Raw genomic sequence first — 17,382 nt, forward strand, 5'->3', positions numbered from 1 at the left:
TTGACAACGAATGACAGATATGTTTCACCAAGATTGAATTGAAGACGGTTGAAGATTTAAAGTTAATGTGGAGTACATTTTATCGTTACTCACTAACTGATTCGATTGAAGTGGATGCAACAATTGCAAGATCAACCAAAGATATTCTAAAGATGTTGCTAATGTTCTTAACCACTCATTTGTAATGAAATGTAATCTTTATTTTATGTTAACGATTATCTATGCAATACTAAACATTTTGATGTTAATTTGTGTTGTTTTTCCAATATTCTGTAATTGTTTTTGGTTTGACCTAATAGTTCATATTCGTTAGATTTATCTCCGTAAAATTCACTGAGTTTTGAATTAAGAGTTGTTATAGAGATATATCTCCGGACTCATCTTAATATTAATTGAGAGATGCATCTCCAAATTAAATTTTAGCAAAGTGACTCACCATTATATGCGTTGATAAATATGTAAAATTTGAATGTTCGAAGATACATCTGCAGGCCGCAGCGGGACTATCATAGGAAAGCCTGCCCCCGCTAGCTAACATAGAAAGAGATTCCCGGATAGCAAAAGTCTCTATGTGAATCTCTTTCCGACCAGGCCAGGCCGAATCGGGCCACCACTTGGGATGGGAATGGCTCAGCCCATATGCATCATTTGATGAAAGCACTCCAGTCGCCTAGAGACAGTTGTGACTTTTTCACCATAGTGAGAAAACACCCCATAGGTGAAGAGAGTACTCCCCATATATAAGGCTATGGTTTGAAAATCTCATGAGCGTCTTCATTCATGTTTTGCGGGAGTGTGTTCATGCAACTTGAATATGAATTAGGCTTGCATCAAATTGTTATATTGCAAACTCTTCTACATTAGTTGCAAGGATTAAATCTACAACAAATAAGTATGTAGTACACAAGGAAGAATGAAAATCTATTTTCATGACAACTTGTTAGTATCTTTGGACAAGGGGGGAAAATTCAATTTTTGAAGCCAATTTTCGTCTCACAATGATCTTACATGATTCGAAAGATGACAAAAGATATTGACAGTTATAACCAACCTCAATCTATCAGTTGGCAACGGTATCTTGACCACATTTCATACAAAGATATTCGATTATTAAACATTGCTACCATGAAAAATAGTTGGGGAAATTACCCCTACTGCTATATACTCCTAAACAAAATTAGAGGCTGCCTATCTTTCATTACAAATATAGTATAGTATTACTTATACTACTCAATATTTCCAGGCAAAAACATAGGGAAAATTCACCTTGAACCATATGAATAAGGGAATACATTGCTGAAAAATGGAGAGGTCACTTAATAGTGTAAAGTAGAAATCTATCTATAGAGCTCCTTTGCAATGTTTACTTCTGTAAATTGCTTTGATATAAGCATCATTGCTGAAAAGTTAGTAATAGAACCCTTCCTTCAAAATCAGCTCCCAAATCCAAATGGTGATTTTGCTCTACTTCCGCCTTCGCCGTACATTTCGTTCCACTTCCTCAACTCATTCATGCTTGTTGCGTCATACGCAACAGATGGACCAACCTGCGCATTTTAACATGTCGCTCATTTCATGTTTGGAAAACTAAGAAGGAATATGTTCCGCAATTTTTATTTCAGATAGGAACGTAATAAAAAAAAATTTACTTACCTTGGATTTTGCTTGCACAAAATCTTCCAAATTAAGAGGCCTTAATACTGAATTTGTAGTATCATTGTCTCGCTGTGTAAGCCAGAAGATAGTAGTATTCATGTTAGTTACCAGGCAAACAAATACGATTAGATGGTGACAAGCATGAAGTCACGTGTATACAAAAGGACTCAAATATTTACCGGGATCAAAAACAAATTTAATTAACTTTTTCATAGTTTTTTTTAGTTTTATCTAAAACCAACGTGAATTTGTGTGTGAAATTTTTATATATAGGAAAACAAAAATCATTACAAGAAATTGGAGCAATTTTCTTGTATTTACAGCGCGTTTATCAATTAAGACAAATTTTATAATCCCCATACCTTCCTTTCTTCTTCTAAGAGCTCTTGAACAGGTCTATATGCTGCAGCAACACAGAGGTTCTGCCAAATATAACCATGAAGCAGTATGAGATTGTATTACTTGATAGTTGAATCGGATAACCAGAGAATATTATTAGCAAAAGAAACGTATGATTTGACCACGTGAGGAATAAGAGGGATGAGAGGTAAAATATGGGAGCATTCTCCACAAACCCTACCCCAACACATACACAAAATACCTCACATGATCAAGAATAGCGGTGCCTTAAATAGTAGTTTCTACTTTCTACTCAGTTGCACTTGACAATATATACCTTCAAATCACTGCCAGAGTATCCTTCGGTCAAGTTAGCAAGTTCGTCGTACTGAAAATCGGAGTACAGATTTTCTTTTGCAAGAAATATTCTTAGAATCTTCTTTCGGTTTTCAGCATCAGGTAAATCAACATAGATCCTACACAAAAATACAAGCACAGCACAATTAGCAATGCTTCATTTTCTTATCTACTTTTTAAGATTGTGTGGGTATAATTTTTTTTGGGAAAAAAATCCTGTTAACTTCAACAGTTTGAGTCTTAAGACCCTCAATTTCTAAAGTAGGACTTGATTGATTTGAGTTTAAAAAAGCATTTCCCGCTTTCACCAATAATTACAAAAGTGTCACATAATTGTTTTCACTACTTTCAAAAATGCAATAATTGAACAGAAGATGTGGTCATAACCCTTCATCCAATTTTTCTACGCGAAATCTTATAGTTTACCTTCTTGGTAAACGACGGATAACAGCATCATCAAGGTCAAATGGCCTGTTTGTTGCACCAAGAATGAGGATTCTTTGATTCTCTTTGGACCTCAATCCATCCCATGCTGCCATGAACTCATTCCTCATTCTTCTAGTGGCCTCATGCTCAAAAGCACCACCTCGAGCACCAAGCAAACTGTCAACCTACAATATGGATTCTAGTCAGAAATCAATTTTCTAATTTGTGAGAGTTAGATAAACTGTTATGCGTAGCCTTCAATACAACATATTCAAATTATCACTTCAAATTTTTACAAGCACCATTAGATGTGCCGTGGAAAATAGACATTGTTAGTCTTTAAAGTTCAAAAGTAATATTCAAATTCTTGAATTGCAATTTTTTCTGTTGCCTTATCAAATCAACAAAAATATCAGCGACAAAAAAGATTGGTATGGCCGCAAAATTCAATGTACTATAAAAAGTACATTCTATTTCTAGTAAACCATGCATGTTTATAAAAGCAAAACTAAAGATGAAAGAAATTATGCATTTAGACACTCACCTCATCAACAAATATAATGACAGGTGCAAGCTTGCTGGCAAATGAGAAAAGTGCTTTGGTTAGTTTCTCAGCATCTCCAAACCACTGTATCAGCAAAGAAACAAATAAATAAAGATATCACATAATACAGAAGAAACTCATGCCCCTTTATAAAATTTAGGAAAAAGTAATACAACAAAACTAATGAGAAAACTCAAAGGGACATTATTATAAGCAAAAAAAAAAAAGTTAAAGTGAAGCAAAATACAACCCTACTAAATTGGTACCCCTGCACCAACCCACAAACTGCTGGACTCTAAGAAAAAAACTAGTTAATTGTAAGCCTATTAGCTTTTTACTCAAGTTACCTATTTTAAATTTCTTAATGTGTTTTCTTAGTCATCTATGCTCAACCCATTCCACTCTCATAATCAATTGTACTGTACTGACAAATCCACTTGGAAGTCTAAAATTTCCCTTATGGCCAAATTTTTTGTTGGACCTGTACTTAATAGGACTGATACAAGTAACATGTTATAGACAATGAGAACTCACAAAGTCCTACAGCTTTAACCATGTAAATGTTACGGTCTACTTTAGAAACAGAGAGTGTATTTTTAAGGAAGCTAAGATCTTATAGGTCTGTCCTTACGGCTAAGTTTATTCTCATTCTATGCTAAAAATATTTGAATTAATTTATGCAAGTTCTTCAGTGTATTTGATTAGAAAGGAGTGTGAAGCTTTCTACGGTTTCTCGTTTCCTTGTGATTATTATCAAACAGGTTTGTGTTTTTAGCTCTACACTAATGCTTGGGCACATTGTTTGAAAATGAAAAGAGATTGGACTCCTTTGCTGCAATTTTGAGTCAAATGGTTTTATGTTTTTTTTCTTGAAAACTACCTCACTAGGTGGAGTTAGACATGTGGATCAATTGATGCCATTGGACTCTACCAAAAGCAAAAAAAAAAAAATTGTTAAATTCATTTCGAGCATGTATATCAAAATCAAAATTACCTTTGAAGTAAGGGTCGAACCAGTTATGCTGATAAAATTTGCACCGGCTTCTGTTGCAAGTGCCTTGGCCAGAAGAGTTTTCCCAGTTCCAGGAGGACCAAAAAGCAATATTCCTTTGCAGGGCTGAAAAATTTTATCAAATGTATTACACACAACAAATTAAGAGAACAAAACTGATTTGGTTACACTCAGAATGCATACAAGAAACAAGGACAATTACCCGCAACAGGTTTCCACGAGTGAAAAGCTCGGGCCTTCTCATTGGAAGAATAACAAGTTCCTGAAGTGCCTTCTTAACATCTTCAAGAGCACCTATGTCATCGAACTTCACCCCAATTTCACCAGGAGGTACAACCGATGAAACGAAATTGCTCTCAAACTCATCCTTTGCAAGGCTCTGTTACAAAATTTATGTGATCAAAATCAACAAAAGATAACCAAAAAAAAAAAAGCGCTGAACTTATTATGATCACTTATAATGTATAAGTTCAGCAAAACAAACAATCACATGCCTTGAGGTTCTGAGAAGGTTTTCGTGACATAGTTTCCATGCCTTTCATCCTTGAGATTGCAATTTCAAGACTTCACAAAAGGGGAAAAAAACAAACAAATGCACTTTCAATTCTGCCTGATTGCTTATTAAAAAATATCGCCGGATTACATTTATAGAATAGAATGATAGGATTTACACATATACCTTTCGCGAGGTATGCACAATCTTTCTCCTTTAACAGAAGGAAGCAAGCATGATGACAAGTAATGGTTTTTTGCCCAGCCTACCACTTTCTCAGCTTCTGAAAACAAAATTAAACGACACGAATCATGAAATGTAAGCACTTGAAGTTTGATGATGGAAAACATTAACTATTGCCTATATAGGGAACTTGTCAAAGATTCAAAAGTACAAGTACCTAGTGACAAAATAAAGCTTTTAGCTAAAAGTTCCCTATGTACTAAATGTTGTATTTCTCAAAAATACTTCCGATTTTTTTAATTCCTGAACAGTATTTCTTAGGGAACATTTTTTTACAAACAAATGTTAGTTGTTAGTATGTTATCTTAGTGTCCAGTATTTGAACCCTGGCCCTTGTTTTCGAACTCCTTCAAGTGTTCCAGCTCAACCACTTTATGTTAGAAGGTACACATACAATCAATGAGGAAGAAAATAATAGAGCATACAAGATCACAAGTGAAACAGTTTTGAAATTAACTACAATCTCTTACTTTGCTTTGTTAAAATGATGCCATCAGTATTCGCTTGCAAGAGGTCAACGCATGATAGCTGGTGTTCTTCAAGAACCTGCAACATGAAAATCCAGCTATAAATGCTTAATATTGAGTGAGTAAAACGCATTAGTAAAATATATACTTCAAGGACGACACGCTATGGATATATATTTGGTCTCTATAAAAAGGAAAGTTTACTATTGGTGTCCATGCATTAACAAAAATAGTATGCTTTAGAAAACTGAGAACTACCTTTCGTAGTTCATTCAAATTACTACGAGAAATCACAATTTTCCTGTCTTCCTCGAGTTGTTTTTTGAATACTACCTGTAGATTCTCCTCCTGTGAACATGCAGAATATCAAATGAACCCATGATATAAACAGCAAATAACAAATATAGAGTCATTCTTATTACTGATCGTGCAAAAGCTTAATAACTCTTAATCTACAACCTTAAATTAAGGGATACACAAATCCAATAGACAGCTAAACTAAAATATGACTTCTGTTTTAATTTCTTGAAGAATTGCAAGTGCCAATTTAATTTGTGAAAATGTTTCTATTGTTCGTACAGTATCAAAGGAGATGGTGTACTGAGACGTTAAAACTTTTAATGTTTAATATTATGGTGTTTGACATGTGTCAGAACCCTTAAAGTATTAGTACTTCATAGTGGTATAGACAAGAATATTTATTATCTTTGGTGATTCATCGTGATTACCTTATGAGGATGAAATACAAAACAATTACCTTAGGTGGATGTACACTCAAAACATTAGAGAAAAGCTTGTTAATATCATCCTCTTCTGATGTCTTTCCCCCTTTAAATCCATCAGTCAGGTGCTTCAAAGAAAGAGGCTGTAAGAAAATATGAAAATAAATTTGTTAATAGGATCCCAAAAAATCATTAGCTGATTTCCATAATTCTCTAGTTATGATTCCATTATTAACCACAGATTTCTTAGTCCATATTCAATTCAACAGTTGATAATGCTGACAAACAACAGGACAGAATACAATTGCACTTGGACGGCATAAAATTGACATGAAGAATAGATAAGAAATTAGGATAACAAACAAACGTCAACTGCATGGGATCATGAAAAGCAATATAAGAAATGAAATATTTAAAGGAATTCGTATATTTGTAGAGAGATAGAAAGCATTACCAGCTTAGCAACACGTCCAATGTTTGGGAGTATCATCGTCTGTCAAACAGTGCATGTGATCATGAAGAAAATTTATTAAAATGATATTATTTTCTAAATGAAATTAATGCATTAGAGTCAGATATTTAGGATATATTCATGGGAAAAAATTACAATAAAATCTTACAAATTTTTCTTTCTCCTTTGTTCCAGAATGAACTTTGTTTTGCCCGCAAATCAATACTACAGGGCCAGATAACCGGTCAAACATCTCTTCAACCTTTTGAAAAAACTCATTTCGGCTTGACTTAGGAAGTGATTTATGCAACCACTGTGAACTATCCGGAAAATATACTATAAGAGGTTGTTTGGAATTCAAAACCTGCAAAAGCAATATTCGTATGTCACCTATCATCATGAAATATTTTAATCCCCTTATTATGAGATTTCAAAAAAATAGAAAATTACCAGAGCACTATACCTCACATAAAGCTTCCACTGCTATGTAGCAATCCTGTGTTTGAGCATCAAGATCGTTCTCAATGTCCTTAACTGTTTGAAAATTTAATTATAAAAAAATCTTAGTTTGCTTATAGTCAGGAGAACAACATATTTACTATCCATAAGGGAGGAGTAAAGTCTACATACTTATATCAAAATAGCTTTGGAGCTATCAAGCATAGTATTCTATAAACTTTCTCTAAGTCCTAGAATAGAAACTACTACTTCAACAATTCAATCTTTGATATATAAAAATGTTTCCTAACAATCACCTAAACATAGAAAATAAAAGGAAGCTGACTTTAAAGTTAAAAAATTGAAGTTCTTCAATATTTTGAAAAAGAAAAATGTACCATTTATCCAATAAACTGATGCTTTTGGACGATCATTGTTAGGGTTCTCGACCTCATTCTCATTGGCCTTCTCTACATTATCATCTAAGATAACCGCAGCTTGATCTCCATTTACATCGTATACCTCTCCCCTTTGACCATTATTTAAAATTGAAACCCTGCAATATAAAAACAGTTGGTTAATGGCCAAAAAAAAACAATAGCTGCAAGCTATAAGATTCTCTTACACCTATAATTCTCATTTGCAATATGTTGTGGATATCAATAAAAAATAATTTTGGGTGATATTAAAGGAAATCCTCGCCGTGATTTTAATTGTGGCATAAGACAGAAGAAAAATGAATCTTAAATATCCTACTAGCAATTAGTGTTACACCTTAGTATCAGATATAAAACCAATGACCAGAAAAGGAAAACACAGATACATGCGGAAAAAACATACAAGACGGCCAAAGAAGCAACATATAAAATCACAATTTATGAATATTACAAAATTTGTAATATACAAATAGAATGTAATGCAACATTATATTTAAGGCAAGATGTTTCATCCTCTGGAATTTTAATAACAAAGAATAACAAAAGTGTAGATGTACAAAAATGCACAGTTAGAGATACATCTCAAAAGGCAAGCCATTGAGTATGCCTTCTGCCCTGATAAAATATACAACATGAATAATCAAACTATCCCACAGATGCTAATAGAAATTGTAAATATTATTAATACAAACTAATTCATAATCTATTTTTCCGTTATTGTTCAGACCCCTTGTCGCACCATTTCATTATGGAACTCATAAAACTTCCTCAAAGCAATTAAATAAGGAAATAAGATGATATATACCTCCCAATTCAATGGAAAATCAAGTAGACAACCCGACAAAATAGTTATTAGGTACGTATCAGATCACACAGCAAAAAATAGCAGAAACCTTTAACACCCCCAAAATAGAAGCAGAAACCTTTGTCAACACAGATGTTACATTGCATTCACATGAACAGCTATAGTTAGCAACAAGTTTAATTGCATTATAACAATGTGCACAAATAGGTAATAGGGAAAGGAGAAACAGATAGAGTTAATCAGGGTTCAACCTACGGCGGACTATAGACTGGCACAAGGACATAAAACAGAGGGAATTAAATATGATAAATGAAAAAGAAAAGGAGTAAATGCTCAAAACTCAAACCCTGATCCCAATAAAACCAATGACTAACTCGGATTTACAAATATTTACAATATAAACAATGATTTCCAACATACATACGGCTATAAAATTCCTTGATGGGTTGAATTGCTTTCTATAACGGATCGGCCTTTGGTCCGCACAAAAATGTTTAATATTTAAAATAAATTTGTTTTAAGAAAATGCCAAGAGGCAAGAAAGGCATTTAAGAGTTTGACTTCTGCACAGAGGGAAAACTTAAATACCCACCTTTCAGGTAAAATAGTATAAGCATTAGTTGGACCATCAGACGTCGGTATCTTCCCCAGTTTGATCCTGTGATAAAATTATATATGCCAATGTCAGGTGAGTGGTATCTCAATCAAGTCCTATGGGGATGATGCATTGGTTTTACAAGAAAGAGTCACGGCCACTTTCTTATAACCACATCTGCAGTGCTTAAAATATCAGAGAGCCTGCTCATTATTGCCTTATAGTGCCTTTCGTCCAAGTTTTATTGCACTTCGTGTTTCACTCAAATCAAAACAAAGGTTTCAAAACATTTTTTGGGACAAAATATGGGTTTCATGGCTACGTAAGTATTAATAGTACTACACTCAGAGACATTCATCAAAACTACTACTGTGCATTAGTTGAGAATTGCATGACTTGTACTCACTACCTGAGTACTTACATCAAACACTGAAGTAAATAATCCGAGAACTTAATGTAACCAAGTAAAAGCAAAACATTATTTAAAGCAATCCATGTAAATAAAAACATTCACCAATTATTGGAATACATATAATTCAACCACAAGATTCTCAGAAAATAAAAAAAATAGAAACAATAGTTCCACCACAAGATAAAAGAACAAGTGAAAAACATCCAATGGAAAGTAAAGTGACCATATACACACTTCGATAATGCAAGGCATTAGTTGACTTTAAAAATCAGATTATAATATGAAGATTGGCTCTTCAAAGGACTGTGGCACATCACGAGCTCGTAACATAGAAACAGAAGATACATGTTCCTAGCATCTTGAAATAAATCAGAATATGGAAGCAATTAGGATGCAAGAACTATTGCAATTAAAGAAGTTCTTTTTCACAATTGAAACCGAAAAATAACTTAGATTTGGGATTCATATAAGTCAAGTCTACCACCATCCAACTACATTGCTCTAAACATTTGGTTGTGACCAAACTCGACCCCACAAAACTAATATGAGACTTTCAGCACGTCCCTTCACACCCGAGATTAGACATCTGAAATGTGTATTATTGTGATTTGAAAATGTTTAGAGTCCCACATCAGATGAAATATGGCTTCAACATATGTTTATCAGTAGGGGCAAGCCTCTCCTTACAAGCTGGATTTATAAGGTTAAGTTAGGCCCGAATTAAATTTTAAATTGGTATCAAAGTTTGTCTATGTCCAAGATTCATTGGACCACCTGCTATGAAATTTCAGCTATCCACACATCAAATCCAATAGTGTTGAGCGTGAGGCAAGGTAGTCAAGCACGGGATCTTAAGTAAGATCGGACGGCCTGTGAAAGATCGTAAAAGCAGGATCGTAGCAAGGCACTTAAGATCTTACCAAAGGGCAAAATGGTAAATTCACATAGACAAAAGCATGAAAATTATAATACTTGAACAAGATAACCTATAAATCACAATATTTAACTAATTTAATTAATAATTCATAACCATCAATCCCTAATTTAATAAACTCAAAAGATCAAGCTCAAAATAAGTAGCTTAATAAGATGATGAAGTTCAATATTAGGGCAGAATCGTGGGAGGAAGAAGATGATGAAAAGAGGGAGAAGAACAAAGATGATAGCAGGGGGAGAAGAATGGCGAAGATGGTGAAAAGTTTTCTGTTTTTGGAGAAAGGAGGAAAGTATCGTGAGGAAGAAGCTGCAGCCGTTTTGTGTTTCTTAATATTAGGGTTTGGAAGACAGAACTTTAAGTAAGACAAAAAAACTGAGTTCACTTAAAAAATATGACCAAGTTAGAAAGCCCAACAACACAGTACCAGATCTATGATTTTTACGATCTTACTTAAAAGATCTCGATCTTGACTACAAAGGCACACAAAAAAGATTTTTGCAAGATCTTAGCACTAAAAGGCAATAAAAGATCGTAAGATCTTACGATCCTACGACCCAGATCTCGATCTTGACTACATTGGCGTGAGGGGATAGGTTAAGAGTCCTACGTCATATGAGATATGGTCTGAACATGTGTTTATAAGTGGGGGAAGGAATCCTCACCTTAAAATGTCGATTTTGAATGGTTAAGTTAGGCTCAACCTAAATCCTAAGAGAATAACATGGATATCAACATCCATCATCATGTCCAGAACAGAACATCTAGAGCGTGGACAAACAAATGCTAGGATAGACTTTGATACCATTTCAGAATTTGAACTTCGTTCCTAACTCAACACCACAAAACCAATTTGGTAGGCGAGGGTTGCCCAAGACTTATAAACATTAGACAGTATCTTTATTTCTTAATTCTGAGTGGGACTTTCAATAAACACCACCAAGCCCTCAATAATTAACAGAATTACCATAACTACAACAATGTATGTTGTCGCTGCCGTAGTAACAAGCGTGAAAAAAATGCACAATATGATAATCATCACTCGCACATTGTGATCATGCCCACAGCAACTGTTATTACTTGAGCAAAAACAAATGTTTTGTAAATGAATATAAGGTCACTTATTGTGTTCTGTCTTTGACACAAGTACATAACATTAATTAAGGAATAAAGAAATTCATTTATAACAGATTTTTGAGTCCCACAAAATTTAATCCCAATGCCATTGAGAATCCATGAAAGTATGGCCTATATCACTTCCAATATGCCGTTTATGTGATTTTCTAGTGCAATATTTGTATTAACTAGGGGTCTCTTTAATGATGTGTCATTCCATATTTTATGAAATTGATTTGTGCTTGTGCATATGTCATTTCTTAGATGTTATGGCTTTGTTTCAAAGAAATTTCATATTCTATAGTAGCCAAATAGGCAAAAAGTGAACACCTTTACTATGTGCTTCTTTGTCATATTTGTTTTCTTTTGGTTTTTCTACTTAGGAACATATTTACCATCCTTCAGTATCTTTATTAATTTCACTCTAATAGGTTTGATAATTTTATTTGGATAGAAAAACGAAGCTATGATTCCGTTCATTTTCTACTGCTTTTGTTCTTCTCAAGATATCATCAAATTGTCCATCCGTTTGCTCAAAAAATGTTTGCCGCAATTATTTGTCAATGTCAGCCATACTGACGTGTGACAGCAAAAGTATAATCGGGAAGCAAGCTCGTCTACACTTGAATCAAAAAAGCGTGACATGTTTTCTTCAATAAATCAAAAGAATGTCTCGACGCATAAAAAATGAAAATTGTAGGAGACAGTGGACCACGAAGTAAGTATCTCCTATCTTAAGGGTATAAGAAAGAAGGAAGAATTGTTTTATTACCTATCATCATTTGTAAATTTAATAGAAGGGCCGATGTACTTCACGCGGTCACCTAAAAAATATAATAAATCAGTAATAGGCAATTATGTGAATGTCCATACATATGAGAAAATGAATGTAAATAGGTTGCAGGTAGAAAGAATAGAAAATCACATGCAAGCTCATGTGTATGATCAAAGCTCAACCTAGCTGAACATGTTACCTTTTCTTAGCTGAGATCCAGATTTATCAGTTGACTTGGTATCATCAGAATTCGATGACTCGGGACTCTCATCTCCAGTCACCATCTGCCAAAAGATTATGGGGTGCGGGGTGAGATCTCAAACTATCTGTCATATAGTCCTTGTGAAAAAAAATTACGTTTTATAACTTGTCTATCTGTCATATAAGGCTGCCAGATACTTCATTTTAATACAGCTAAAAAATTGTATAACGCATATACCTTCTCAAATTCATCAACATTGTAAGGGATAAGTTTCTGAACAGCAGCTTTAACTTTCTTAAGAGCTGCTTCAGCAGATGCTAGTGCATCTTCATTATCGCTTGCATCTGACTTCGCTTCAGCACTGCTAGTCCACTCTTCTTCATTACTAGCATCGTTATCATCCTCATTCTCACATTCTAAACCACCCTCATCCCCAGATTCTGCATTATCATCATCAGACTCATAGTCTGACGATTGATCATCATCAATATCCTACATAAAAATTCAGATGATATAGTCTCTTTTGCTTTCTAGCACCGGTACTATTATAATAAGAAACCATTGAATGACTTCTAATTTCTTCGGCAACTTACATAAGGAGCAAGGATGCTGCTGTCAAGCACCAACAACGGTACTTGTAAATCTTGTGCAAGAGCTCTAACTAATCTTTCCCGATAGAGCTCAGTGCCTGATGATAAAAGACAGAATAAACAGCAACAATCAAGACAAAAATTAAAATAAACTAGTGAGTCATATCTGCTGCGCAATAGCATCCGGAATAAACAAGGACAAAGATTGTAGAATAAATTACAGACCTGGAATACTTTGAAGCAATATTCTTCCACTTGAAGATGCAAGGCGGGTGCCAAAAGACGAAGCAAGCTTATTATGTCTCAAACGGGAAGCAGCACATTCCGTAAGAAGACTTTTCGTATGCTCACTACACAAATGGAAATATACGACACAGGTCCACAATAAATTTTAGAAAAGAGAAACCATTAAAGTTAATGAATATGAATGTTAAGTAATTACTTTATGTGATAAGGAAATGTGTCCCACGAAATGTTTATATTCTCCCATGGAGTAATTCTTCTCAGAAACTCATTTTTAAACTTATCCCTTCTCGTCAAAAATGGCGATTCTCTCCTTTTACTTTCTACAGCAAGCTTCTCATTAAGAAGCCATTCCTCCTGATCCTGTTCTCCAAGCTGTGCATGTGTATTGCTGCATTTAACATCTCCACCAGCCTTACCTAGCTGATTCTTCCCCTTATCCAAATCACCTCCATCATTCACATGTACTTGTTTATTCTCACTTGCACTACTTCCATCACTTTCCGAACTAAAACCTCGTATCTGAGTACTCCTAAGACAAAAACTAGGCCTTTTGTTCAGGCCGGTAAAACTATATCTAGATGAAACACTACTACATGAATCTGAACCTAAGAGATCTCTTTTGATAATACCACCATGTGAAGAATATTCTCTCACGGTAGTCTTAGGTGATAAAGACTGAAAACAATGATGATCCGAGAATTTCGGCCTAAAAAAGTATTTTGATGGTTGCAACAACAAAGCCCATCTCCGATCTCGGCACTGTATTCTCCTCAAGTACATTGAAGTTATTGCCTTTCTCCAACTTTTACTGTGCTGCACAAGAATCACATCCATTCAATAATTAACACGGTCATAAAACAGAGTTCAGCATTAGATAGTTCTATAACCAAACAGAAACTTAGAATATGAATAATGAATTCACAAAACACAGATTACACTCATTTTCAATAGCAAGAGGACCTTGTGAAAAAATGCACATTCTATAAGTGCAAACAACTATATAAATTTCCAATTAAAAAATCTGAATAGCTTTGCAATCATGACACAAGCATCAAAAGAACAATATATCAATTAACGTTTGGATTCAAAATACAAAAAACAAGATCCAATTGAAGCTCTATGTTGCAGCTCCAACACAAAACAACTCAAAAATAAAAATAATAATTGGCAATAAGTAGAATAAAAACATGGATAAATAAGATAAATCAAAGAAAGGAAAGAATTAGGGAGGGAGGAGAAGAAGAAGAAAACCTGATTGGATTGGTTGATTGTGAAGAAGGAGGTCAGAGTTAGGCCATAAGATGGAAGGAGAGAGAGCGCGAAAGAATGTGCGAAAGAAGCGTTAAGGTTTAGATAATGGAAAAATTCACAAGTTAGGAGAAGGTGTTGGTGATTGTGTTGTGAATGAAACGAAACGATTGCAAGCAAATTGTGTTGTTTTGTTTGTGTGTGGAAGCGTAACTAGTTCCACTCGTCCCCCTCGTGCGTTGTAGGTTTCTTGTTGTGTCAAGTTTGTGTTAGGCCCAGCTTAGGTTAGCCCATTTATTCATGGATAGTCTATAATCCAGAAATTAACATGTCACCCCTTTTTTTATATTTGGCACCCCCCATATTCTCTCAAACTCTCTCGAACCACACTCAAACAACTTCAAGCAATCAACATCAAGCAACATCAACTCATTTCAAGCAACTATATGTAAGTTAATGACTTTTATAAATTTTATTGAGATTTTATATACATGTGTTTGAAGTTAATTTTTAGGTTATGAAATGGATAAATTTAACATGTTTGATAGCTTATACTTAATGAGAAACGAGTTAGATAGGCATTTTTTACAATCAATGCATTATTTTTGCTGATTTAGAGGTGTGCATTTCGCCAATGACGGTGATGAGAGTTGCAGATAATTTTGAAGATGCGTCTCCAAAATTTTGCAACATTTGGAAATTTAAAAATCGCGGATGCTTCTTCGTAGTCCATTAGACTACATTTTTTTTATTTTTTTGGATTAAACTCATTGTGTAAAGCTTGTGGTGTGGTTTATTTACAAGAATTATGGTTGATAGACAAGACCGATTAAGACACCCCATGATTGCACAACATGCATTAGTTTGGAGGGAAAAGACTCAATCATCGCATGCTCATGTTACATCTAGCTTGTTTGATGCGGAGGCATCAGCTTTTGTAGCTCATGTATTTTTGCCTTTATCTTCCTCTTTTCATATGAGACGAGTGTCCCCTCCTCATGCATCCCTATCTTTATCTTTCATTAGATGGCAGAGTTCACCTATTCAGGCACCCGAGGTAGCAGAGATACCCAAGTCACTAGAGGTATCTCAGACACTAGGGGCACCTGTGGCACCCCAGGCCTAGGAGACATTAGTGGTACACAAGGCATCAGAGGCACCTCAAGGGTATGGAGGAGACCCGTCATACTTATCATTGCTGCCTCTTTGCCCGGAACATGGTGCCATACATATCTAAGACGAAAAGGTAAACTTTAGTTGGATTAATTCTTTTGAACCTAAGTTTGTTCTAATAGCAAATTATGTTTTTGGGTTCATTCTTATTAATTTGTGTATGCAGGACCGTTATTCGCTAAAATTCATCAACCACATGTGAAATATTACTCGCATGTCTCATCCTAATGAGTAATGGTTTAAGGATGTTCTGCAGCCATCCTTGTGGGTGACCAAATATGTTACAATTAATCATAGTGTGCTTAACGTGTATATGGAGAGATGACATACGGAGATGTCATTATTTCATCTACTACATGTTTAGATGTTTATCACACTAGACGATGTCTCGTGTCTGCTGCTTCTTCCGATTAGGGAAAACTTTTAGATCATGGGAGGGTTACCAAATATGAGGCACTGGAGTTAATGGAAGATTATTTGGGAGTTGACCTATAGGTTGCCATGGAGGAAATTGAATTCACCCGAAGGTCTTATGCTAGGTTTAGATTCTTGAAGAAGATGTATGCATATGAGATACTGAGAGCACAATACGTTTTTGGTGATAACGAGCGGGTATGACAACATAGAACGTATGTTATAAGAGCATACATATTGTATTTGGTTGGCACTGTCATGTTTTTGGATAAGTGTGTCACTTATGTGGATGTCATCTACATACGACACATCAATGAATTTAAGTTGACCCAATTAGTACAACTAGGGGGCCGCTTGTTTTATCTACTTGTACTCTAAGTTATTCGAAATTTGTATGTGGAAAACGAAATAGGCGACAAGTAGCATCGCACTACTCACGATAATATTTCTTGGTATTTTAGTGTTTGTGTTCTTTTCCATTACATTATTGCAATGTCGTTATTAACTAATGATTCACGTGTTCCAACACTTTTTCAGACTTGAATCCTTTAGCATCTCTCATGTATCTTTGGTTGTTCACGTGTGTCGACCTATACTGAGGATATGCCGCGTGCTTCTGTATATGCCTCGTTTAGAGGGAACCATGTGACTAAGTCGTTCATAATGTATCTTGATCACTTGGCAGTAGAGAGTATAGATTTACATTCTTACATCGATCACCGTGAGATGCGCCCCTTTGACGACATAGTCTTATACTCTGGATGGTTGGCTTATGGGCCACGTCTAATGTTTCCTCGTCTGCATAAGTGTGTCATGCGTTAGTTTAGCTACATGCAGTATATTCTCAAATATCCTTTTGTGTTTGTTCCTCCCACTATAACACGCAGAGATATGAGTGTTATGTTTGATGATCATCTTAATCATCTTGTAACAGAGAAGGCAAAAGGTATCACCGATGAAAGCGACTAGAGCTACGTAGACATTGACATTTGCTTGTTCTTCTAGGTGTTACATCCTTATAAGGTGCATGATGCTCCAGGAGATCCATCAATACCAACTCATTAGGAGATACTATAAGAGAAGTAGTCTATGGCAGATCATGTTATTGATGTGTTGTCTATATGTCATCATATCATGGAGATTAGACGAACATGTATTGACAAAGTACTCTTGCGGGATGGTTTTTAGGTGAGGAACATTGTAGATGCCACGATGGTGTAGGCTCGAGCGGCACTGTAGTACAAGAGGCACCATAGGAACATGGGGTCATAAGTCTGAGTCCTTCAT

General features: G+C 35.0%; 1 protein-coding gene across 3 annotated transcripts; it reads right to left on the minus strand.

Annotated features, from left to right (window-relative positions):
• Positions 1 to 963: 963 nt before the first annotated feature.
• Positions 964 to 14,726, minus strand: LOC131642227 (uncharacterized). Of its 3 annotated transcripts, none has more exons than XM_058912498.1 (25): positions 14,512 to 14,726; positions 13,457 to 14,068; positions 13,240 to 13,364; positions 13,018 to 13,112; positions 12,662 to 12,916; positions 12,422 to 12,506; positions 12,220 to 12,271; positions 8,983 to 9,048; positions 7,547 to 7,704; positions 7,174 to 7,244; positions 6,880 to 7,074; positions 6,714 to 6,752; positions 6,295 to 6,402; positions 5,796 to 5,885; positions 5,541 to 5,616; positions 5,014 to 5,110; positions 4,829 to 4,898; positions 4,537 to 4,713; positions 4,317 to 4,439; positions 3,323 to 3,406; positions 2,779 to 2,963; positions 2,333 to 2,471; positions 2,019 to 2,078; positions 1,654 to 1,725; positions 964 to 1,547 (listed from the first exon to the last, which is right to left on the minus strand). In XM_058912498.1, the coding sequence occupies exons 2-25, from the start codon at positions 14,038 to 14,040 to the stop codon at positions 1,434 to 1,436; spliced, it is 3,120 nt and encodes a 1,039-aa protein (XP_058768481.1). In that variant the 5' UTR covers positions 14,041 to 14,068; positions 14,512 to 14,726; the 3' UTR covers positions 964 to 1,433. The 3 variants fall into 3 exon arrangements, with proteins under 3 accessions (XP_058768481.1, XP_058768480.1, XP_058768482.1); XM_058912497.1 differs by having other exon boundaries at positions 13,457 to 14,073; XM_058912499.1 differs by lacking the exon at positions 8,983 to 9,048 and having other exon boundaries at positions 13,457 to 14,073.
• Between the last annotated feature and the right edge of the window lie 2,656 nt (positions 14,727 to 17,382).

The sequence above is a fragment of the Vicia villosa genome, unplaced genomic scaffold (genome assembly GCF_029867415.1).
Source record: "Vicia villosa cultivar HV-30 ecotype Madison, WI unplaced genomic scaffold, Vvil1.0 ctg.004673F_1_1, whole genome shotgun sequence".
NCBI lineage: Eukaryota > Viridiplantae > Streptophyta > Magnoliopsida > Fabales > Fabaceae > Vicia > Vicia villosa.

Excerpts from the sequence above, each read along its gene's own strand:
- LOC131642227 (XM_058912498.1), bottom strand. The coding sequence starts at position 14,040 with ATGTACTTGAGGAGAATACAGTGCCGAGATCGGAGATGGGCTTTGTTG. Across the intron at positions 6,403-6,713 it reads TTGGACGTGTTGCTAAGCTG|CCTCTTTCTTTGAAGCACCT; the intron begins GTAATGCTTTCT and ends ATTTTCTTACAG. Across the intron at positions 2,964-3,322 it reads TCATTATATTTGTTGATGAG|GTTGACAGTTTGCTTGGTGC; the intron begins GTGAGTGTCTAA and ends TCCATATTGTAG.